This window comes from Lynx canadensis, chromosome E2 (assembly GCF_007474595.2).
Source record: "Lynx canadensis isolate LIC74 chromosome E2, mLynCan4.pri.v2, whole genome shotgun sequence".
Taxonomy (NCBI): Eukaryota; Metazoa; Chordata; class Mammalia; order Carnivora; family Felidae; genus Lynx; species Lynx canadensis.
The window spans coordinates 43284934-43311081 of NC_044317.1; the positions used below are offsets into that span (position 1 = coordinate 43284934).

The window sequence follows — 26148 nt, forward strand, 5'->3', positions numbered from 1 at the left end:
GCCTGGAGCCTGTCTCAGATTCTGTGTCTCCCTCTCTCTCTGAACCTCCCCCGTTCATGCTCTCTCTGTCTCAAAAATCAATAAAGGTTAAAAAAAATTTTTTTTTAAAAGATTTCTTTGAAGTTTTAAAACTTTTTATTTTAGTGGCACCCGGGTGGCTCCGTTGGTTAAGTCTGACTTCAGCTCAGGTCATGATCTCACAGTTCATGAGTTCGAGCCCTGTATCAGGTTCTGTGCTGACAGCTCAGACCCTGAAACCTGCCTCGGATTCTGTGTCTCCCTCTCTCTCTGCCCCTCCCCTGCTCACACGTTGTCTCACTCTCAAAAATAAGTAATAAACATTAAAAAAATTTGATAAATAAAATCTTTTTATTTTGAAACATTTATTTTCAGAATAGTTTTAGTGATAATACAGAATGTTCCCTATGCCTGTCACCCAGTATCTCCCATTGTCAACATCTTCTATAACCATGTACATTTATCCAAGCAGGAAATTAATATTGGCTTAATGCTATTTAATACATTGCAGACCTTATTTGGTTTTCTCCAGTTTTTCCACTAATATCCTTTTCTGTTCCAGGATTGTCTTTCATGACCTGTATACTTTTGAGGAATAGTAATCTGTATCTATCTATCTACATACACATATATATTGTATGTATTATATGGATATGTATAATAATATATATTAGAGAGAGAGAAGGGGGCTATATAGAGGCTATATATATATTAGAATATATATTAGAATAATACTCGGGCATCTGTGTGGCTCAGTCAAACATCCAATTCGTGGTTTTCCGCTCATGATCTCACAGTTTGTGGGATCAAGCCCCACATTAGGCTCTGGGCTGACAGCACAGAGCCTGCTTGGGATTCTCTCTCCCTCTCTCTCTGGCCCTCCCCTGCTCACACACACACACATACTCTCTCTCTCTCTCAAAATAAATAAAATAAACAGAAAAAATAGAATAATACTCAATTTGGGTTTGTCCAATGTTTTCTCATTATTATTTGATGTTATATATTTTGGGGAAGAACGCTACACAGGGGAAGTGTCTTCACCTCATTATATCAAGGAATGCGTAATATAAACATGATTTACGTCCAGTGATACAAACCTTGATCACTTAGTTAAGGCAGTACCTGCCAGACTTCTCCACTGTAAAGTTAATGTTCTTCCCTTTTCATATTGTTTGTTACATTCCAGTCACTATGCCCAACCCCCATGGGAGACAAATTAGGCTTTGCCACCTGGAAGAGAGGAGTATCACATGTTTAAACAACTGTAGTCTAATTAGTAAACATTTTGGGAGAGTTATTTTGAGACTAAAAATATTATAAGACCCTTTAATTTTTCCACTAATTTGCAGCTGGAAACCAATTCCTACAAGGCTAAAAATGTACTGTTGTTCATAAGTAAAATCCTAAGTATCCCATATACAAACACTGTTGAAAGGATATTTAGCTTGATATAACACTGAACTAACACCAAAAATGAGTGTAATATAAGCTTACTAAGACCAGATCTACAAGTCAAAGCGAATTTTGTTTGATTGTATGCAGATTTACCACTACATTAAAGAAAAGAATTCCATAAAGGCTACAGATTCAGACAAGTATTATTGGAAAAGGGAAAAAAGTAAAGATATCCTAATGTATAATGGTACAGAAACATTTCTTTTAAAGATATGTGTTTAATTAATCCTACTGTATTTACATTTTCCATTTTAAAGTTCTTACATTTATGTATCTTAAGAATACATAATACAAAAATACACAATAATATAGCATACAAAGTTTAAATATCTAGTAAGAAGTTGCTGTATCAGAGGATGGAAACATTTTTCTCACAAGTGTTTGTCTTTTTTTTTAAATTTTTTAATGTTTATTTATTTTTGAGAGAGAGACAGAGTGCGGGAGGGGCAGAGAGAGGGAGACACAGAATGCAAAGCAGGCTCCAGTCTCTGAGCTGTCAGCACCGAGCCCGACATGGGGCTCGAACCCGCGAACCGCGAGATCATGACCTGAGCCCAAGTGGGATGCCTAAGAGGTCGGATGCTTAACCGACTGAGCTACCCAGGTGCCCCTCACACGTGTTTGTCTTACCCTTATTAATTGCCACCAGTAGTTCTATTGATGTTCTATTTAATAACATTTCTGTAATAGAAAAGTAAACAATACAGAAAGATAAATAATTTCAAACACCTATTTTTCATATTTTTATGTTAAACTAAAAACACAATTTAGAATACATTATTCTGGTTTGGGGAGGTCTGGTATGGCAGTGCCCTGGCTTGGCTCTCTGCTTCGGGCCTCAAGCGTCCGCCGATAGCGAACACCTGAATCCTCAACTCTGCCTTCCCAGGTGGGGTCAGGTACTTATTCGCGTCCTTTGCGCCGCGACCGCAGCCCATCAAACTCGCCCAGCCCCATAAAAGGTCGGGTCTTCAGCTCAGCGGGAGCCTGCGCCTGCGCCATCCGAGGACCGATGGGAACTCCCCAGGCTCCCGGGAGCGGGGTGGGGTGGTCCTTGTGGGCGGCGGGAACGCGTAGGTTTTACGATTTTAGCGCGCCAGACCACGTTTCCCGCAGGCTACTGCGCTCAGGCCAAAGAAGCCTGGGATTACACTTCCCGAAGGCCGCGGGGGCAACCTGGACCTCAGCCTTTCCGCCCCCCCAGTTTCGTGATTGTTGGCGCGGCAGAAAGCCAACACCCGGCCTCGTGGAGAGAGTTCTGCAGAGTCAGACCCGCCCACAGGGCAACGTGGACCTCAGTGAAGGCAAACAGTGAGTGTGGGGCGTGCGGGGAGCGGCGAAGGGTCGGGCCGAGGCTGCCCGCATCCCTGGCGTGCGTGAGCCGGAACAGCTGGGGGCGGGAGGGGGACTGTGTGGTTTGGACCAGGGGTGTGCGCCCGCCAAGGCTAGGAGGGGTATCATTGTGACCCGTGTTCCAGGTTCCTGCGGCCCCTCTCCCCTCGCAGCCACGTGGTCTGTCCTAGACTGGAGGCCCCCAGAGGGAGGTCGGTTAGGGAGCCCCTGAATGAAGCTTCCCAGCAGGACCCGCCGGAAAGCCCGGAGCTGATCTGGAGATGGGAATTTAATTTAATTATTTTATTTTATTTTTTAATTTTGTAAATATTTATTTTTGAGAGAGAGAGAGAGAGCGTGAGCAGGAGAGGGGCAGAGAGAGAGAGGGAGACACAGAACTCGAAGCAGGCTCCAGGCTCTGCACTGTCAGCACAGAGCCCCATGCGGTGGCTGGAACTCATGAACCAGGAGATGTGCCGAAATCCGAAGTCGGAGGCTTAACCGACTGAGCCACCCAGGCGGCCCAAGAAAAATAGCTGAGATATGGGAGCAACTCAAGCATCCATCAATAGATGAATGGATAAAGAAGATGAAGTGTATATACTTGGAATACAATGGAATAGTATTCATTCATAAAAAAGAATAAAATCTTGCCATTTGTGATAACATGGATGGACCTAGAGATGATTATGCTAAGTAAAATAAGAGAAAAATACCATATGATTTCACTTGTATGTTGAATATAAAAACAAGACAACAAAACAAACAGACTCAAAAATAACAGAGAACAAACTAGTGGTTGACTGGCAGGGGGTGGGGTGGGGGGAGGATTGGTGACAGACATCAAAAGGTACAAACCTCCAGTCAAGTCACAGAGATGTGAAGTACAGCATAGGAAATATACCCAATAATATTCTAATAACTTTGGTGGCAGGTGATAACCAGACTTATTGGGGTGATTGTTTCATAATGTGTGTAAATGTCAAGTCACCGTGTTGTTTATGTGAAACTGACATTATATGTCCACCACACTTCAATTACAAAAAAAAATTCCAACCAAAAAAAAAAAAAAAAAAGAATGTAGGAGCGTCAGGAGGAGAATCTGTTCAAAGCAGAACGGTGTAGCCGGATATTAGCTCCAGATCAGCGTCCCCAGAATGAAGGCCTAGCCAGAAAGCGTCCCGCTGAAGGTCTAACTCTGTCTTCCTTGAGGAAGTGCTGTTGGCTCGGCATCCAGCTGTGTGCAGCTCGGTTCACTGGAGTTCAGCTTTATCCAGAATCCCTCTGTTCTCCAAAATTTTATGTGAGGGTGGTTGTAGCACAACGTGGAAGCTGAAATGGAGGGACAAGAAGGCTTACTGGCTGAAGCTATTGGGAACCCTAAAACCTCCTTTTCTTCTCTCAGCTCTGGGTTTTCTAGAGTTTGAACTTCTCTACCAGAGGAATCCCCAGGAAGACTGATCGGTTCTTACATTTCTAAAAGCATAGCCCGTGTAAGTTGTTACTCCTTGAAATACTGGCATTTTTACACTACGTAGATATTTTCTTTTCTTTTTAAAAAATTTTTTGATGTTTATTTTTGAGAGAGAGAGAGAGAGAGAGAGAGAGGCAGAGGTAGGGACAGAATCTGAAGCAGGCTCCTGGCTCTGAGCTGTCAGCACAGATCCCGACGCGGGGCTCCAACTCATGAACCGTGAGATCATGACCTGAGCCGAAGTCGGACGCTTAACCGACTGAGCCACCCAGGCGCCCCTAAACTATGTAGATATTTTCATTAATTAACCTGAGGCGTTCTTCCTAAGCGGGCACTATCTAATTACCTGCTTGGTTCCTTCTGTTTGAAACAGTGCCAAACGATTGCTTCCTCCTTACAAGGTTGCCTTTTCTGACTGGTGTTCATTAATTCATCGAGCAAATTACAGAACAGGCCCTACGTGATGAGTCTTTGCTAAAGGACTGTGATGGAGCAGTGAAGATGTGAAGCCTCGTGAATTATTGGAGCTCCTTTGTGTCAGTCAGTGGTTTGGTGAGTTTGAGATACTGGCCTCATTTGGCCATACGTCAGAAGGTTAAAAAATCTCCACAGACCTACCAATTTTGTACCAATGGGTCTCTTAATATGATGAGATCGCATGCTCTGTGAGGCTTTTAGGGACACAGTGGGGACATAACTGTGACTTGGAAACATTGATACCGTTCCTGCGAGGCGATGCCCGAGAGCGTGTACTAGGTCAGTTTTGTGGTGGCCGGGGATCCTACTAGACTCGGGTGGCATTCGTTTGATTTGAATCACCTTCATCATAGTCCACTAACTGAGGAACAGCAGAAGTGTTGAGTGATGAGTGTTAAATGACACTATGAGCATATTATCATAAACAGTAGCTTAACATAGATTACCAGCATTGGGGAAATCTGAGACATTTGGTCCAGTCTTATAAAAATATAAAATGCCTAACTCTGATATATATTCATGAAAGGTACTTTTATTTCATCATGAAAATGTTTCTATTAATAAAGGAAAATGTTGATGATGTAATCTGACATAATAATCTTGAAGTTTCAGAAATTAGCAAATTTGTATAATACCTATTTTCTAAAATAAAGATTTTATGCTTGGGAAAAAAAAAAACTTCTCTTAAAGGGAAAATAGTGCAGAGATTAATGTTTCTTGAGAATTTTTTAGGTTGGGTACTGAGCAGGCAGTGTCTTTGTGTCTGTTATTTACTTTAACAGAGAAACTTGGATTATTTTGTCAGTTTCTCAACAGGTCTGAAGTCCCGTGGTATCCTACAACATACAGAAAATTTTGTCCCTAGCAACAGGGTTCTTCCAGAACATGCAGATATTCTGATTCACAATACTTTTTAGGTCATAAGCTTTGAACCTACTTGATTGTTCTGATTGCTCCCTTGCCACATTGAAACTTTTTATTTCCTCTTCTTTCATCTTAAAAACTTTTTTTTTTTTTTTTAACTGCACCAGAAATATGTGGGTTTGCCATTTCAGGGATCAGTGACATTCAGGGATGTGGCCGTAGCCTTCTCTCAGCAGAAGTGGGAGAGTCTGAATTCTGCTCAGAGGGACTTATACAGAGATGTGATGTTGGAGAACTGTAGTAACTTGGTCTCACTGGGTAAGTTTTCCTCTTTCAAGTAAATTAGAGTCTTCTCCCTCAAACACTTTCTTCCTTGTACCTTTTAGGGCTATCTTAAGAAGTGAATGTACTTTCTTCTCTCTGTTCCCAAAGAAATGGTTTGAGCCTTGTTGGGCTGGAAAGGATGAAATGGCAGGATTAGAACCGGGGGTGTTTATTGCATAAACATTGACAAAGGCCAAATTTCCTATTATGTTTATGCCCAAAATTGCTATAAGTGCTCCATTAATATCTGAGCCACCTGCCAGCAGAACAGCTGGACAGAGGGTCCTGGTTTGTCCTATCTGAAGAGCCTGTGCAACCTACACAGTGGTCGGTTGGATAAACAAATACATTTAAAACTGAAGTTACTGGACGCCTGGGTGGCTCAGTCAGCTGAGCATCTGACTTCCACTCAGGTCATTGTAATAGGTCAACTTATAAGCTATCAGAAAGCTTATTGTATAGAAGTTCGGCTTAAACTCACCTTTCATGAATAATTGAGATAAAAGCTTATGTAGTTCCCTATTAGGGTTATCGGAAATTACTAACTGCCCTATCTCGCTTCTGTAACTTCGCCTGCTTGCTAAATAGATAACTTAGGTTGCAAAACGCTCCCCCCACCCCTTCTACCAAGATATAGCCTGGTCAAGACCAACGTGTAAAAAGTCACGAACTCACTGCTCCACGGTATCTTAGGTGTCTAACTATCATTGGTCATTTTAAAATCCATTAGGACAAAGAACTTTAAATTGATAGGTTCCCGCTAAGACTAACGTCTGTGTGTTAGTCTGATGAAATGCTGTAAATTGTAATTGGTTAACTAAATAATGACGTACTCTGACTTGCTAAAATCCATATAAGCTCGCTGCTACCTTTGTTCGGGGGCCATTCTCTGTACTTTTCTCCATAAGATCAGGAGATGAGATTTGGCCCAGCTGTGAATAAAATCTTGTGTTGCTTCTATTCAGCGTCTGGTGTTGTTGTTGTTGTTTTTTGGTTTTTGGTTGTTTTTTTTTTTGTCTCTCGACAGCACCCTGTTTCATTTGGAGGTTCCACCGAGATTCTATGACCACCCAAGATTCGGAGGCTGAAGCGGAACAGCTAGGGGAGAGCTCTGAGAGACGTTCCTCGGCCCCAGACTTCCGTTCTCAGACCTGGCTTAAGTAAGGTATGCGAGGTGGCGCCTGTTTTCTGTTACTGGCCAGATCTGATTCTAGGAGGGAAGGCTGGACACAGCTTAACTTCCCCCTAGCTGGTGTCTGGTGGAGACGTCCCCAGCACCATCTGGGTCTCCGGACCGTCCGGGTCTTCGGACCGTCTGGGTTGGGCTTGATCACCCCAACCATTTGTTCTACGTTCAGTGCTCTGTGTGCCCTGTTAAACGTTTCCTGTTAACCTATCATTATCTCTGGTGTGACCCACTGTTTAACCTCCGTCATGGGTCAGTCTTTGTCCGAGCCTTGCTCCCCCTTAAATGCATGCTAAATAACTTCTCTGGTTTCAGAAAAAGAGGAAGGAACTATGGCTGTAACCTAAAGCCATCCTGGCTGCGGACATATTGCCAACTGGACTGGCTGACATTCTCTGGGGTTGACTGGCCCCCAGAGGGCTCCTAGAATCTTAACCTTGCTTATGCTGTCCGCAGGATTTGTCATGATGTTCATCCCCACCAGGAGCCATATGCTGTGCTTGGGTCGACCTCCTAGAAGACCCACCTTCCTGGCTGAGAGAGTGCCAGAAACAGCCAAAAGCTGTCATCCGGCATCTCCCTTTCCCACTCCCCTTCCTGTTCTCCTCCAAACTCCAAACCCTTGCTTCCCATCACTCAGCCTTCAAAGAGGCTTTACCCGGTGCTTCAGGAGATACCCAAGGGAGGGACTTGTTATCCGATCCTTAGAGACCAGCTCCTTATCCCCAGACTCCACTAGCTCCCCAGGAACCAAAAGCCTCAGGTGACCCTTTGACTAGTCCCCCACACACCAGATCAGGAGCCCTCTGTAGAGGATCAGGAGCCCTCTGTAGAGGAGAACACCAGTCCTCTGATGCCCCAGTTCCCATCCTTCCTCTTAGGCAAATGGCTCCGGCTCCCGGTCCAGACGGGCAGCCAACATGCCCGAAGCTTGTCTACACTCCTTTCTCCACCACGGACCTCTATAACTGGAAAACTCAGAACCCGCCTTTCTCTGAAAACCCCCAGGGCCTAATTGACTTATTGAGCTCTATTTTCACCACTCACTTACCTACTTGGGAAGATTGTCACCAACTCTTGCAGGTCTTACTGACTTCCGAGGAAAGGGCCCGAGTGCTCCGGGAAGCAATGAGAGCCGTCTTTGGCCCGGATGGAATGCCTACCACAGACCTTCGCAGAACTGAGCATGTTTTCCCTTCCGCACCGCCCCAGCGGGACCCTAACACGGATAATGGTAGGGAGCGTCTACTTCAGTATCGCCAGATTGTAACAGGGGCTTCGCGCAGCGGCACAAAAGCCCACCCTTCTGACAAAAACTCCTGACACGGTCCAAGGACCGAATGAGTCGCCTGCAGCCTTCCTTGAAAGGCTTTACCAGGCTTACCACTTATATTCTCCTATTGACCCCGAGGCAACAGAGAACCGAAAAGCCATTAACATGGCTTTCGTTTCTCAGTCGGCCCCAGACATCCATAAAAACCTCCAAAAATTAGAAGGATTCGAAGGGAAGGTAATTTCAGAGTTGGTAGAAATAGCCCAGTGAGTTTTTCAGAGCAGGGACAGCCCTGCCATTATGCAGGGGAAGGAAATAGGGAAAGTCCTCGTACCAGCCTGGGGAAAAGCCCCAGGCAACAGCAAAGGACAGGGAAGGCCTCAACCCCGCCAGAAAGGACCCCTAGCAACATTGGGAAAAAAATCAATGTGCTTATTGTAAGGAAGAAGGACATTGGAAAGATAAATGCCCCAACAAAAAGCCTCCCATCCTGGTCGCCCAAGAACAATGACGCCACCACAGCTCCCCTCTTTCCCTGAATCCCCAGGAGCCTGTGGTTACCCTCAACATAGAAGGGAAAGAACCCAGATTCCTGGTTGACACTGGGGCTATGTATTCCGTTCTTTTTTTTTTTTTTTAATTTTTTTTTTAACGTTTATTTATTTTTGAGACAGAGAGAGACAGAGCATGAACAGGGGAGGGGCAGAGAGAGGGGGAGACACAGAATCTGAAACAGGCTCCAGGCTCTGAGCTGTCAGCACAGAGCCTGACGCGGGGCTCGAACTCATGGACCGTGAGATCGTGACCTGAGCCGAAGTCGGCCGCTTAACCGACTGAACCACCCAGGCGCCCCTGTATTCCGTTCTTAAAGAACCCTTAGGACCTGTGATTAAAGAAAAGGTATACATTCAGGGAGCCACAGGACGAACGCAAGGCTACCCATGGACTCGTGCCCGAATCACTGACCTAGCTCATTCCTTTGTGCTCATACCTGATTGCCCATATTCCCTTCTGGGGAGAGATCTGTTGCACAAGCTTAAGGCCCAAATCTCCTTTACCGGAAATTCCATAGACTTGAACCTACCGCCACCTGCCATTCTAGTTACCTGCCCTATATCAGAGGAGTATCTACTCTTAGAAAAACCAGAGTGGAAAGCTTCTCCATTAATAGAAAAGTGGAAAGAGACAATTCCTACAGTTTGGGCTGAAACTAACCCCCCTGGACTAGCCATTCAACAAGCGCCGCTAGTTGCCACAGCCACCCCCATCCGGGTGAGGCAATATCCATCCCATCAGCCAGCAAGCGAGGGAGGGAATTGCCAGACACATCAACAGCTTGCGAGAAGCTGGGATCCTAATGCCATGCCATTCCCCCTGGAATACTCCCTTGCTTCCTGTCCCAAAACCTGGGACTTCAGAATATAGGCCGGTACAAGACCTCAGAGAAGTTAACAAAAGGGTGGAGACAATTCATCCTACAGTCCCCAACCCCTACACTCTCCTGAGTGAACTCTCCGAATTACCGCCTTTACTCTGTCCTGGACTTAAAGGATGCATTCTTTGCTTTGCCGATTGCAAAGGTCAGTCAGCCTATTTTTGCCTTTGAATGGACAGACCCAGATGGAACCTACAACGGACAGTTAACCTGGACTCGACTGCCCCCAAGGGTTTAAAAACTCCCCTAGTCTTTTTGATGAGGCTCTTCGAAGGGATTTGGTCCCCTACTGGGAGAGCCACCCAGATGTTACGCTGTTACAATATGTAGATGACTTGCTCCTAGCCGCTGACTCCTGAGAGAACTGCACAAAGGCTACGGAGGACCTGCTAAGGGAATTAGATGTCCTGGGATATAAAGTTTCTGCAAAAAAAGGCGCAAATTTGCTTGGACTCTGTAATATACTTGGGCTACCACCTGCACGAAGGCAAGCGATCGCTGGGGCCGGAAAGAATCCAAGCTATCCTCAACATTCCTAAACCCACAACTAAAAGGCAGATCAGGGAGCTCCTAGGGGCCGCTGGGTATTGCCGCCTCTGGATACCGGGTTTCACTGAAATGGCAAAACCCCTGTACTCCGCTACTGGGGGTGAAGGAACTGAGATGGTCTGGGGAGAATAAGAAGATAGGGCTTTTGAGCAAATCAAGAGCACCCTTACCCAAGCCCCAGCCCTAGCTTTACCTGATATTACCAAACCCTTCCAACTATTTGTACATGAGATCCGGGGCATTGCGAAAAGGGTCCTTACTCAAACTTTGGGCCCCTGGAAACGACCCGTAGCCTACTTGTCCAAGCGGCTGGACTCTGTTGCCACCGGTGGCCCAGTTGCCTCCGAGCTGTTGCCGCCACTGGTTAAAGAAGCTTCCAAACTAACACTTGGGCAAGACCTTCAGATCACAGGACCTCACGCAGTAGCGTCCCTGCTGCGCTCCCCACCAGACCGATGGATCAACGCACGAATCCTCCAGGATCAGGTATTGCTACTGGACCCTCCACGCATCGCTTTCCTGAAGACAGAAGCTTTAAATCCAGCCACGTTGCTGCCTGATAGTGACTCCGAGGCCCCACGCCACGATTGCTTAGAAACTGGGAGTACTCTGACGGGAGTGAGGAGGGGCTTAAGAGATCAACCTCTGCCAAAGGTGGATTTCGAGCTGTTCTCTGATGGCAGCCGTTTTGTCAAAGATGGACTCAGACACGCAGGTGCAGCTGTAGTGACTCAGGACCAGGTTATCTGGGCCCGAGCCCTTGAGCATGACACTTCTGCCCAAAGAGCAGAGCTGATGGCTCTAGCCCAGGCCCTCAGATGGGCAAAGGGAAAAACGGTGAATGTCTTCACGGATAGCAGGTAGGCCTTCACCACCGCCCATGTTCATGGAGCTCTATATAAGGAAAGAGGACCGTTAACATCAGGAGGGAAGGAAATTAAAAATAAAAAAGAAATCCTGGCCCTACTGGGAGCCTTATGGCTTCCTAAAAAGGTGGCCATTGTACATTGCAAGAGCCACCGAAAGGCAGACTCGCCCCGAGCAAAAGGAAGCGCCTTTGCTGACGCAACGGCAAAGGCCACAGCAGAAAGAGATGTTCTCCCGATTAAAATTTTGCCTCTGCTGCCTCCACGCTTTCTCCCCTCGGAACCATTTTAGACCAAAGAAGAGCTATGCCTGATAAAAACCTTGAGGGCAAAAAGAGATGACAAGCATTGGTATCACCTCGAGGACAGACGCATCTTCATACCAGAAGCTATAGGACGGACCTGGCTCCCGCAAGTCCACAGCTCCACGCATCTAGGGGCAACCAAGTTGTCTGAACTGGCCCAAAGAGACTATTTTATGCCAAACCTTAATAAAATCGTACAACGCCTAGGAGACTGATGCAAAGCCTGTGCTGAGACTAACCCATCTCCCAAGTTAAATTTTTCAGGACAGAGACTACGTGGACAGATGCGTGGAGAAATATGGGAACTTGACTTCACTGAGATGAAACATGGACCCTATGGCTATCATTATCTCCTCGTACTAGTGGACACCTTCTCTAGATGGGTAGAGGCTTCCCCCACTAGAACAGAGTCCGCTCAGATAGTGGCTAAGAAATTACTCGATGAATTGATTCCCCGATTTGGCATCCCTATTGGTCTGGGGTCAGATAATGGCCCGGCTTTCATAGCCCAGATATCTAAAATGTTGGCCAAAAGCTTACAAATAAATTGGAAATTACGTTGTGCCCACCACCCCCAGAGTTCAGGGCAGGTAGAAAGAATGAATAGAACTCTAAAAGAAACCTTGACTAAATTAATTCCAGAAACTGGCGAAAACTGGGTAGGCCTCCTTCCTTTTGCCCTCCTCAGAGGACGCTGTATACCGTACGTAAGAGGCATTCCCCCCTTTGAAATCCTATTTGGAAGACAACCTCCCTTGCTTCCAAGATTGGGAGATGAACAATGGGCGGAAATCTCAAACCAACATCTCCTTAAGTCCTTGCAGGCTCTACAAAGTACATTTCCAGCCATCCGTAACCTAGTAAAAGAAAGCCGGAAGGAACCACCCTCTGCGGTCGAACCATCAGACCAAGGACTCGGACCTGGAGATTGGATCGGGGTGCAGTGTCACACCTCCCCAAATTTAGAGGCACGCTGGGTTGGGCCCTATCCGATCATGCTGTCCACCCCATCCGCTGTGACAGTTGCTGGCCGGAGCCACAGGATGCATCGCTCTCAAATTAAAGCGGCACACCCTGACCACGTTCCTCTACAATGGACTGTCAAACGGACTGAAAATCCTTTGGAGGTCCGGCTGGTAAAAGAATCTGCTGGGTAATTTTGTTCTTTATTTCCCTGGCTGGAGGGACATTTTCTGACCACGCCCCTGTCCAGTACCGTTGGATAGTTAGCAAAACCACTACGGGACAGGTTTTAGCAAATTCTACCTCTTACGCTTCCCCTGCCTTGACCTTTAATCTGTGTCTTCTGTTCCCCATTGAGTGGAAATAACAACCATGATATCAAGGTGCTACCGGAGTTTTGCCTTACCAGAGAACCCCGGACTGCCTAAGTTTCAAAGGAGTACAGTTTTATGCTTGTCCCTCTGATACGCCCCCCGGCTGTCAAGGACGAGGCCAGTTTCACTGTGCCTCATGGGGTTGTGAAACCATAGCTGACTGGGTTACTGAAAAGGATCAGTTTATACTGTCTATAAGAGCAGTATCTATGACCGAGAGCCAATGCCTAGTCACTGTCATCATTAGAAATGGTTTAGATCCCCGATGGAATAGGGGGAGAACATGGGGATTGAGATTATATGTTTCTGGTCTTGATCCCGGCACTGAGTTCACCATTCAGAGGTTTAGAGTCACCCCTAGAGCGCCCATTGGGCCCAATCCTGTAATTAGCCCTCTCCCTGACCCTGGAAAACTGCCCCCCCCCCAGGCCTCTAGCCCGGTCATCAGCTAAGTCTACGGCCCGTTCACCCACCACTACTGCCCTTATGTTGACTCCTTCCCCCGCTAGGAACAAACCTGAAGTAAGACAGACGTATACCTTTAAAGCCTTGTACTATACCTTTAAGTTTTTAAATGCCACCAACCCTAACATCACTTGGGATTGTTGGCTATGTTTGAATCCTAGGCCCCCCTACTACATAGGAATAGGTGCTCCGGTCCCTTTGGGAACGAGGGAAGACCAAATCAGGAATTTGAGCCATGGCCAGATAGAGGGTCATTGTACCTGGGGGCAGAACCCAAGTGTCACCTTAGGAGATCTAGAAGGAATGGGGACTTGTTTCTATGCTGGAAATTACCAGATAAAACGGTCCAGGTATTTGGCTTATTGTAACAGCACCATCTACTTGCCAAATAATACTCATGTGGGGGGTACCCTTTACTTCCTTGTACCGCCCTCTGGGACTTGGTTCGCTTGCTCCTTGGGTTTAACCCCTTGTTTAAACCTCCACCTTATAATCAAGAGGTCTGATTTCTGCATTCTGGTCCACCTCCTACCCCAGGTCTTCTACTTTTCAGGTGAAGGAGGAAAAGAACACCTAGGTTTCATTCCCCAGTCTCGATTTCTGAGGGAACCCATTTCTCCTATCCTAGTGCCCCTCTTTGTAGGACTGGGGATTGCAGGATCCATTGGCATAAGTACTGCCGCTTTCATCACCGGGGATCAGAACTTCAAATTACTAAGCAAACAAATTGATCAGGATATATCAGAATTAGAAAGGAATATTGATAAACTGTCTGAATCTGTAAACTCTTTAGCAGAGGTGGTACTTCAGAATCGGAGGGGCTTAGACCTGTTATTTTTACAACAAGGAGGGCTTTGTATGGCCCTTGGGGAACAGTGCTGTTTTTATGTCAATAATTCAGGAATCATCAAGCAGACCTTGAGTCAGGTCAGACAACGATTAGAGGAAAGAGAAAGACAAAGACAAATTAATCAAAATTGGTATGAGTCTATATTTTCCTGGTCCCCTTGGCTAACAACTCTCCTAAGTGCCCTTGCGGGACCCCTTATCTTTCTCTTTCTAGCTATAACTATAGGACCCCGTTTGATAAAACTACTACTTCAGTTCATAAATCGAAAAATAGGATCTAGGGGCGCCTGGGTGGCGCAGTCGGTTAAGCGTCCGACTTCAGCCAGGTCACGATCTCGCGGTCCGTGAGTTCGAGCCCCGCGTCAGGCTCTGGGCTGATGGCTCGGACCCTGGAGCCTGTTTCCGATTCTGTGTCTCCCTCTCTCTCTGCCCCTCCCCCGTTCATGCTCTGTCTCTCTCTGTCCCAAAAATAAATAAACGTTGAAAAAAAAAATTAAAAAAAAAAAAAGAAAAATAGGATCTATAAAGCTTATGGTATTATGTAGCCCATAGGTCCCACTAGCTCAAATCCCAGAATAAGGTTATTCAAAGGTTTGAATAACTAACAAACAGGAGTGGGGAATGTAATAGGTCAACTTATATCAGAAAGCTTATTGTATATAAGTTCGGCTTAAACTCCCCTTTCATGAATAATTGAGATAAAAGCTTATGTGGTTCCCTATTAGGGTTATCGGAAATTACTAACCGCCCTATCTCGCTTCTGTAACTTCGCCTGCTTGCTAAATAGATAACTTAGGTTGCAAAACGCTCCCCCACCCCTTCTACCAAGATCTAGCCTAGTCAAGACCAACGTGTAAAAAGTCAGAACTCACTGCCCCACGGTATCTTAGGTGTCTAATTATGATTGGTCGTTTTCAAATCCATTAGGACAGGGGCGCCTGGGTGGCGCAGTCGGTTAAGCGTCCGACTTCAGCCAGGTCACGATCTCGCGGTCCATGAGTTCGAGCCCCGCATCAGGCTCTGGGCTGATGGCTCGGACCCTGGAGCCTGTTTCCGGTTCTGTGTCTCCCTCTCTCTCTGCCCCTCCCCCGTTCATGCTCTGTCTCTCTCTGTCCCAAAAATAAATAAAAAAACGTTGAAAAAAAATTAAAAAAAAAAAATCCATTAGGACAAAGAACTTTAAATTGATAGGTTCCCATCAAGACTAATGTCTGTGTGTCACAGTATGATTGGCTACCATGAAATGCTGTAAATTGTAATTGGTTAACTAAATGATGACATACTCTGACTTGCTAAAATCCACATAAGCTCACTGCTACCTTTGTTCAGGGGCTGTTCTCTGCACTTTTCTCCTTAAGCTCAGGAGATCAGATGTGGCCCGGCCGTGAATAAAATCTTGCCTTGCTTCTATTCGGCGTCTGGTGGTTTGTTTTGTTTTGTTTTCTCGACAGCACCCTGTTTCAGTCATGATCTCGTAGTTTGCAAGTTCAAGCCCCAAATTGGGCTCTCTGCTGTCAGTGTGGAGCCTGCTTGGGGTTCTTTCTTTCTGTCTCTCTCTGCCCCTCCTCCACTCATGCTTTTTTTTCTCTCTCTCTCTCAAAAATAAGCGTTAAAAAAAGGGGGGGGGCACCTGGGCGACTCAGTTGGGTAAGCCTCCAACTCTTGGTTTCTGCTCAGGTCATGATCTCAGGGCTTTGTGGGTTCAAGCCCCGTGCCTGGGCTCTGTGCTGGCAGCATGGAGTCTACTTGGAATTCTCTCTCTCTCCCTCTTTCCCCCTCCCCCACTCACCGTGTGTGTCTGTCTCTCTCAAAAACAAAAACTGAAGTTACTGCATTTTCTTTCTTACAAAACAGTTACCCGGGGGCACCTGGGTGATTCAGTCATTATCTGACTTTGGCTCAGGTCACCATCTCACAGTTTCTGAGTTTGAGTCCCACATCGGGTGAGCTCAAGCCCTGCTTTCTCTTTATCTTCCTCTCTCCCCCGCTCTCTCTCCTTCTGCCCCTTCTGGGACTCTCTCTGCCCTTGCTCACTTAAGCCTTCTCTCTCTCGAAAACAAGAACAAAATAATTACCCTGCTTTTATAGTTAAAATTTATAATTCATGAACTTTGCATTTAAGATTAAATGAATATCTTAGAGATGTCTCAAGAATCTTTGTTTTTTCTCTTAGAAAAATAACAGTGATAATGTTAATAACTCACAAGAAGACAATACACGGGTGAGTGTATTGTTTACTATGTACCAATCACTATTCTACACCCTACATTTTTGTGTTTGATTTGTATTAACTGATCTCTATCCTCACAACCATCCTGTGTCATGGGTACTATTTTTGTAACCATTTCAGATAAGCATGTTGGAGCACAGTGAGTTTAAGTGAGTTTCCCAAGGTCACACAGCTGGTAGGAGGCAGAAGCAGGAATTTGAATGCAAGCGCTCTGGTTCCATGGTCTGTGTTCTCAATTACAAGGTCATGCTTTCTGTCAAGATGCAAGAGAGAGAGAAAGAGAAAGTAGATTTCACTTAAAATAAAAGCTTTTCCCCATCTGTCTGGATTCTTGAATCCCCTTGCCCTTCCCAGAAATACTTATCAATATCATTTTGACCTCTAGTTTATTCCAAGTTCTAAGCTCAAAGTATTTGTTAATTCATATTTTATTTCTTTTCTACCTTGTATGACATTCTTCTCTTGTAAGCTGGACATTCCCTTTCTAAACCACATGTGATTACTTTATCGGAGTGATGGAAAGAGCCCTGGATGATAGGGAAGATCACAGAAGACCATGCACAGGTGAGTAAGATCCCATCGGGTAGAGAAGCCCTCATTGGGTCAGGGAGGAGGCACTTTTCTGAGATGTTGCCTGGAACTGTCCCTTCAAAGGGAGCCCAAGCAAGGCCTGCATAGAAAAGCCTGAAACTTGGGAGAAAGAGGAATATCTCACCAAAATGTCCAAAGAAACTTTGTCTTTGCAAATTTTAACACTCATTCACCTCTTATTTCCCTGTCATTTTATTGGGCCTCTTCTCTTTCATAGTGCAGTATTTCCACTGCATCTTGAATTTGACTGCTTTCAGCTCCTCTCCTGCATTTAGATTTATTTGTATATTCAGAGGTGGTGATAACGGAGCAGAGACAAGAACAAGAAGGGCGTAGGCTATATGATTATATAGAACATTCCAGGCAGAGTGAACAGCAAATGTACATGCTTTGAGGTGGGAGTGAGCTTTGGGTGATTCAGGAGCAATAATCAGACCAGAACAGAATTAATGAGGGGGGTAAGCAACAAGAAAAAAGGGAGAATGTCGGAAGAGGCCAAGTCTTGTATATATTTTTGTTAATTATCAGGAATTTGGATTCTTTCCTGAAAGTGACTAGAAGGCATGATCTAATTTATATTTTTCCAATTTTAAATTAAAAAAAAAAACACTTTTGTTAAATGAGATAAAAACTAGAAAACCATATTAAAATACACAGCTTAATGAATTACTATAAGGAAGATATCCTTATAAAAAATTTTTTAATGTTTATTTTTAAGAGAGAGAGGGAGAGAGAGCGTGAGCAGGGGAGGGGCAGAGAAAGGGAGACACAGAATCTGAAGCAGCTCCAGGCTCCGAGCTGTCAGCACAGAGCCCGACGTGGGGCCCGAACTCACGAACCATGAGATCATGACCTGAGCCGAAGTTGGACACTCAACCGACTGAGCCACTCCGGTACTCCAGGCAGATATCCTTATAAACACCTTGAGCAGAAAGAAGCAAAACATTTTAAAATAATAACTTCAGGCTTACAGAGAAGTTGCAAAACTATATAAAGAATTTTCACCTACTCTTCACCCAGACTCTCCAAATGAGGAGATAAACCTTTTCCAACTACCCCTTAAGCCCTTTAGCTGCCTCTGCCTAATCACAACCCTCTTTCCTCCCTCCCTGATAAATCAGCTTCCAACCACGTCAAACCTTACCAAGCGCCCCAGATTGCTTGTGCCTCTCCAATTAGTCTGCTAATCTTTCGGACGAAAATGGCTATTTTGAGGTTCTCGGGTCTGCAGATGCCGTCCATCACTCCCTTCTGCTTTTTCCTGCACAGATGCAGAGACGGTTGCCTGAATGGGGACAAGGGTCAGGAGAGGAAGAGCTGCTGGGAGGCCACTTCGGTAGTGCAGACTGGGGTGCTAGTGGTTTGGATTCGAGTGTTGGTGGTGGAAAGTGGCAAGAAGCTACTTTGAGCATAGAACTCACAGCATGCTGGTGGGTTATAAATGAGTGTGGAGGAAGAGGGACGTTAAGAAGGATGAGCACGTTTTGGCTTGAGCAGACGAATGGTGACACAGTTGCCTCAGATGGGAAAGACGGAAAAGGCAGGATGGAGAGCCAATTTAAATATGTGCGCTTTGAATATGTTAAGTCTGAGATGGTCATAAATCGTCCGATTAGAAGGCTGAGTAGGCTGTTGAATATGAAGCCTGAAGTTGAGAAGATGGGCTCACAATAGCAGTTGAGTTTTATTGGCTTATGGCTGGTATTTATTTACTTATTTATAAAAAAAATTGTAATGTTTATTTATTTTTGAGAGAGAGATAGAGCCGGGGAGGTGCCGAGAGAGAGGGAGACACAGAATCCGAAGCAGGCTCCAGGCTCTGAGCTGTCAGCACAGAGCACGACGCGGGGCTCGAACCCACGAACCGTGAGATCATGACCTTAGCAAAATCCAGCGTTTAACCGACTGAGCCACCCGGCACTCCTGTGGCTGGTATTTAAAGCCATGGCACTGCATGAGGTCTCCCAGAGAGCCAGGGCAGGTAGAGGAGTGTCACAGTTACGTCCGTCAGAGGATGCCACAAAAGAGACTACTGAGAATAAGCATGTTTTGAGGTAGAATTAAAACGGGAAAGTGGTACCAGCAAAGGCAAATGAAGAAAACGTTTCAAGATGGAGGAATGATTACTGAAACATGAATTAAGACATGAGCGTTGAGTTTGAGGTGTGGCCTTCCCAGAAGGGGAAATTCTCAGCGGGATCAAGGAGTGAAAGCCTGACAGGCCCGGTGTAAGCAGAACGGGGTGAGGCAGCGATGAAAGTGAGGGCAAGGGCTCTGCAGTGGCATTTGCTCACAAAGAGATGGGGTTGGTTGGGACATGGGGTTACACCTGCATGATTAATGATGGGAACGGTTCCATTTGAGTGGTCAAAATGGGTGAATTGGGAGGAGGAAATTATTATAGCAGCAATGGCCTTGACCTGGAGGGGTAAGATGGTGGCATTTTGTGCACAAGAAAAAATGGTGACAGTGGATTTGGATGTAGATAGTTGATATAGTAGAGGAACGAGTAAGTATCCTTTATTTTGTGTTTTCTCGTAGACCTAAGAAGAAAAGTCATTAACTGAAAATTTGTCAGGGGAGGTATGAAATCTTGTTCAGTTTGCTCATGCCATGCAGGACCCCCCCCCTTTTTTTAAATTTTTTTTTTTTAACATTTATTCATTTTTGAGAGTGAGAGAGACAGACCATGAGCAGGGGAGGGGCAGAGAGAGAGGGAGACCCAGAATCCGAAGCAGGTTCCAGGCTCTGAGCTGTCAGCCCAGAGCCCGTTTCGGGGCTTGAACTCACCAACCGTGAGATCATGACCTGAGCTGAAGTCGGAAGCCCAACCGACTGAGCCGCCCAGGAGCCCCTCCCCTTTTTGATCATTGTTTCTTATGCAGCCAGTGGTGGTGGTGCTGGTGGCGGTGGTAACAGCAGAAGTGACTGCAGTAAAGTAACACGAAGTCTGTACCCTATGCCTGACACCGTTCTAGGTATTTTACATGTATTGCCTTATTGATTCTTACAGCAACACTGTGACATGGTTTTCAAATTGCTAGCAGTATTTTTTTAATGTTTATTTATTTTTGAGAGTGTGCGCGTGCGGGGGAGGGGGGGGTGGACAGAGGATCTGAAGCCGGCTCTGCGATGACAGGCTGTCAGTGCAGAGCCCGCTTTGCTTGGGATTCTCCCTCTCTCTGCCCCTCCCCTGCTCTCAAACTCATTCTCTCTCTCTCTCTCTCTCTCTCTCTCTCTCTCTCTCTCAAAATAAATAAACTTAAAAAAATAAGAAAATATCATTATTTGCAGGAAGATACTTCGTTACTGGTATTTCTTGTGTAAATATTTATTAGTTTTCTAAACCAGTACTTTTGGTTAACTGGAAACATAGCTCCAGTGAAAAGAGGAAGAGGAATTATTTGAGTCTTCGCTAGTAAATACTTTTTCTAAGTACGAGATTATTCAACAACAGAGATTAAAAATTATTTTTCTGTTCTCTTGCAAGAATTATGATGGACTCATCTTTTATCCATCATCACTGATTCAGAATGTATAATTCAAGATAATCAGTCATGTATCCCTTTTGTCATTGCATTTGTCATCCAGAGCTCCGTATTAAGTCTCTTCTGTTTCTTGGAGAAACCTAGGAGTCTTGGAAATGTACCTGACTTTTTGGCAAAGATACCTTATACCTTCTCTGCCTCATTCCAGAAATTGTTTATTTCGTAAAGGATTCTCTATTTTATATTAATGGATTATCAGTGAATTATTTGTATGACATTGTCTTTTAACTATATCCTAATTCTTTTTTTTTTGTCTGGAGATTTGTCTTTTTTTTTTTTTTTTTTTTTTGCTATCAATTTCTGCTGTGTGCTCAGGGGTTATAGTTCAGTGCTGAATGACACAGGGGTTGAGCCTGCTTTGGGGGAAAGTGTTCGTTTTCTATTGCTTTGTAACAAATTACCACACATTTGGCAGCTTAAGACTACAGTCATTTATTATCCCATAGTTCTGTAGACCAGTTCACAGGATGACTAAATCTGAGTATCAGCTGTGACTACAGTTCTTTAGGGCATAGGGCCTTCTAGGCTCACTGATTATTGGCAGAATTTATTTCCTTCTCACACTTTCCATGTGGTCCCCTCCATCTTCAGGCCAGCAGCCAGTCTTGTCCTTCTCACACTTTGAATGTCCTTGGCTCCCTTTCTGCCCTTAGCCAGGAGAAAGCTCTGCTCTTTAGGGAATTATCCAGGCAAGCCAGGTTGATGTCTCCATCTCAAATCAACTGATTAGTAACCTTAATTATATATCTTTTGTCATGTGATGCAACATATTCACAGGCATGATAATGGCAAAGGCCATGAAGACCAAAATACTATCAACCACAGGTAGGTGTGGGGGAAATAAATGAAAACTTTTAGCAAAGAGAAATAATTGTGTAATTGAAAACAGGTTGGAATTACAAGAATTGAGTGTTATAACAGAAGCTAAAGACATGGGCATCCTTAGACAAGGTCAGCAATTTACAGTATTCCTGATAAAGTGATAGTTCACCTTAAACGTATATAGGATGAGAAAGATCCAGTCTGCAAACAACACATGCCAGAGAATTTGGGGGAGATTACCATCACCTGCAGATGGAACCAAACGATGAGAAAACTTGTGACACATTCCAAGTGCTGAAAGGGGAAAGTGAGGTAAAGAGGGAACAAAGAAAATTCTGACTTGATATGAGGGCTGATAGGTAAGCAGGAATCATATTAATGAAAGATACATGGATTTTATTCAAAGTGTAAAGAGAAGTCACAGTGGGGGTAAATGAAATTTTATCTCTATCAGAAACATTTGTTAGAAATGTTAAACGTATTCGTGCCCAGAACTTGCCCTGTGTCTTCTGATTCAGGAGGTCTGGGATGGTGTGGGTACAGATTTTCAACATGCTCCTCAAAGATCCTGATCCACACTTAAATATCAGAAATGAAACCTATTTTATCCCCAACCTTACTATTTTAAATAAACTCTCACTAATCTCTGCATTTCTCTTTGACCTTGAAAAAATTTTTATAACAGTATTTTAGTATAATCTAGGCTTTTGATATCTAATGGATATTTTTAGTCTCTTTTCTTCCAGAGAAATCTATTCCTGTATTTTCTCATATAGGAAAACATATTTGTTTTTTGTTTGTTTTCTTTCAGATTCTCAGTCGAAGGATGAGACAGCAATAAAGAAATGCCCACCATTGAGAAATATACATCTTTTGCTTTACATCCGAGAATTCTTAATAGAGAGCAATCATATGAATATCAGGAATGTGGGAAGACTTTTTGTCAGTACTCAAACCCTGTTCAACGTGAGAGAACACATTCTAGTGAAAAACCCTACTGATACAAAGAATGTGGGAAGAACTTTAGTAATGGACATCGGCTCACTGTACATCAGAGATTTCATACTGGTGAGAAATCTTGTAAATGTAAGGAATGTGGGAAGTCCTTTAGTACCTTTTCGTACCTTGTTCAACATCAGAGAACTCACACTGTTAAGAAAGTCTATGAATGTAAAGAATGTGGGAAGGCTTTTATTAGAGGCTCAGGCTTCGTTAAACATGGGAGAATTCATACTGGCGAGAAACCATATGAATGCAAGGAATGTGGGAAGACCTCTGGTAGTAGCCATAATTTACTGTACATCAGAGTAGTCATACTGCTAAGAAAGCTTATGAATGTGGGGAATGTGGAAAAGCTTTTTATAGTAGCTCATACCTTGTTCAACATCAAAGAATCCATAGCGGTGAGAAACCCTATGAATGTAAGAAATGTAGGAAAGCTTTTATAGTGTATGGAAAACTTCTTCAGCATCAGAGTATTCATACTGGTAAAAACCTTTCGTGTGTAAAGAATGTAGGAAGGCCTTTAGTACCTTCTCATACCTTGTTCAACATCGGCGAATTCATACTGGTGAGAAACCGTATGAATGTAAAGAATGTGGGAAGGCCTTTAGTAGTAGCTCACCCCTTGTTAAACATCAGAGAATTCATACTGGTGAGAAACCTTATGAATGTAAGGAATGTGGAAAGGCCTTTAGACTTAGTTCATTTCTTAATGCACCTCAGAGAATTCATGCAGGGGTAAAGCCCTATGAATGCAAGGAATGTGGGAAAGCCTTTAGTCGTGCCTCATACCTTGTTCAACATGAAAGACTTTATACAGGTGAGAAACCCTATGAGTGTAAGGAGTGCAGCAAGGCTTTTAGTGCTGGCTCATACCTTGTTCAACATCAGAGGATTCATACTGGTGAGAAACCCTACGAATGTAAGGAATGTGGAAAGACCTTTCGAGTACATGTACATGTTACACAGCATCAGAAAATTCATGTTGATGTGAAACCCTATAAATGTAAGGAATGTGGAAAAACAGTTGTGCCTCATACCTTGTACAACGTGGCAGAATTCATACTGGTGAGAAACCCTATGAGTGTAAGGAGTGTGGGAAGGCCTTTAGTTCTGGCTCTTACCTAGTTCAACATCTGAGAATTCATACTGGTGAGAAACCCTTTGAATGTAAGGAATGTGGCAAGACCTTTAGACTTAATTCCTTCCTTACTGAACATCAGAGGTTGCACACTGGTGAGAAACCCTTTAAGTGTAAAAAATGTGGGAAGGACTTTGGAGACAGTTCAGCCCTTAAAGCAATCAGAGAAACCATATGGGTGTAAAACCCTAAGAATTTAAGGAATTTGGGGAGTCCTTTATGTATGACTCAAACATTATTTAGCATCAGAATTTATGCTAATGAAAAACCTGTATGTAAAAAATCTTGTAGGCCTTTAGAAAATATTCTCGTATTACAGAATTCATACTGGAATTCAGAAAACATAGGAAAGCCTTCATTTGTCATTCTTGTGTTTTTAATATCAGAATATTCGGGATTGGTGGCCAATTCAGAAAAGGTAGGAAACTTTAGTACAGCATTGGTAGCATGAAATTTGATATGACCTATTCTACTATGGTTGAATGAACTAGTGAATAAAAAAAACCATCCAGTTACTCTTAAATCATTGCTGAACTTCAGATAATCCATCCTAGTTAAAAAAACAAACAAACAAAACCAGTTAATGTATATTGGAAAGCACACATCAGCTCCCATCATTGTCATGCCACCGCCTTCCAACCTGTTTGACCCCAGGCACCATACGTGCTATTTCAGGGCATTGCTTTAAAATGGTGGTATTAGAACCTACATACTCGTAAAAACCTATGCCTGATATTTATTAATTTTACTATTAGCATGTTTTTCAACTGCTAGTGAAATTTTGAGAGTAAGACCCTACAGGTGTAGTTAATTTAGAAATGCCCTGGGGCACCTGGATGGCTCAGTAGGTTAAGACACCGACATCGGCTCAGGTCATGATCTCACAGTCCGTGCGTTCGAGTCCCGCATCAGGCTCTGTGTTGACGGCTCGGAGCCTGTCTCAGATTCTGTGTCTTTCTCTGCCCCTCCCCCACTCACGCTGTCTCTCAAAAATGAATAAACATTAAAAAAATATATAAAAAAGTTAAAAAAAATGCCTTTATATTCGTGTATCCATTTTACAATTTTAGGTAAATCTCTCTGGATAAAACTTTGTAGAAAGAAAGAAATGAGAGGATATTCATTTTGAAGTCATCCCTTAAATTGAATTAATGCTTGAAAGATACTCAGTCTTTCAATGTATGTGAAGTTGTTGAGAATAGCCTATAATCCTCATTCTTTGTCCAAAACTCAGGGTAAGTTGGAAATAATGAGAGAAAAATACTGTCCACTTGGAAATTTCTTTTACAACTTTTTTGTTAATAGAAATTTTAACCGAGAAAAGTTGAAAGAATAGTAAAATTGCCACCATCTTTGGTAACATTTTGCCTTATTTATTTTATCTCTACTTATCTCTCCATGTATACATGTTATTTCTGCATGTAAGAGGGAGTTGTAGACTTCACTCCTAAACAATAGCCTTCTACTTTTTTTATAAAAATTGTTTAATGTTTATTTTTGAGAGAGAGACAGAGTACGAGTGGGGGAGGGGCAGAGAGAGGGAGACACAGAATCCGAAGCAGGCTCCAGGCTCCGAGCTTCCAGCACAGAGCCTGATGCGGGGCTTGAACCCACAGACTGTGAGATCATGACCTGAGCCGAAGTCGGATGCTTCCCAACTGAGCCACCCAGGTGCCCCTATATACTCTTGCGTCCCACCTTTTTTACATGATTTTGGGGGGAAAGTCCAAGGAAGTTGTGTTAGAGAATGCTTCACATTCTGTATTTTTCTCAGTCCCCTAACTTGTTCCTCTACCCAGATTTTTCTCTATAATTGGAAGTTACACAGATTTCACTGGGTTCTGAAAAACACTTCCAAGGTAATGCTGCAGATTTTGTAAACACATAACTAAGTATTGAAACTCGGATAGGGTAGTCACTGCTGGAGCTTTCCACTGTACAGAGGCTTCTTGCGATTAATGATCTGAATAGTGATAGTTTTAACATCTTGATTTGGGAAGTCACCACATGTATGCATAAGTTTGGGATTAAAGAGAAAACCAAAAATTATGAAATTGAGGTCTACTCAGAAAACGTAATGAGATGCCTGTGTATCAGAAATTTTCATGTGAGGCCAGAACTGTAATTGGAACATTAATTTTAAAACAACAAAATTAGAAAATTATTGTCACCGTGTATACAATTAACGAATCTGTGAAAAGAGGAAACAATCATATACATTTGTTCTGGGGCCATTTCTTGAAAAGAATTATCTTTCTCCATTGAGTTGCTTTTTGGAAATCAGTAGACTACATAAATATATTCATTTCCAAATATACTTCTCATACCCTTATACCATGTGTCCATTATTCTAACAATACCGAAGAGTATTACTGCACGTTTCAGAACTGCTACTGCTTTGTTGAAAGTCTTTTTTTCAATTACATCTTTGCAGATCAAGTTGTCAATTGCCATGGGAGAAAACGTTTTGGGGAATTATAATGTGGAGTGTATTGAATCTATAGATCAATATGGAGATAATTCACTTCCATTAATTCATAAACATATATTTCCTTTTACTTAGGTCTTTAATTTCTCTCAGCAATATTGTGTACTTTTCGGT

The 26148-nt window shown here is 43.7% G+C and overlaps 1 protein-coding gene across 1 annotated transcript; it reads left to right on the forward strand.

Annotated features, from left to right (window-relative positions):
- Positions 1 to 22328: 22328 nt before the first annotated feature.
- On the forward strand, positions 22329 to 23545 carry ZNF30 (zinc finger protein 30). The gene is given in 5 exon segments (XM_036064215.1): positions 22329 to 22349; positions 22459 to 22689; positions 22692 to 22890; positions 22893 to 23473; positions 23534 to 23545. Coding segments are annotated over 5 exon segments (1044 nt in total).
- Positions 23546 to 26148: the final 2603 nt, after the last annotated feature.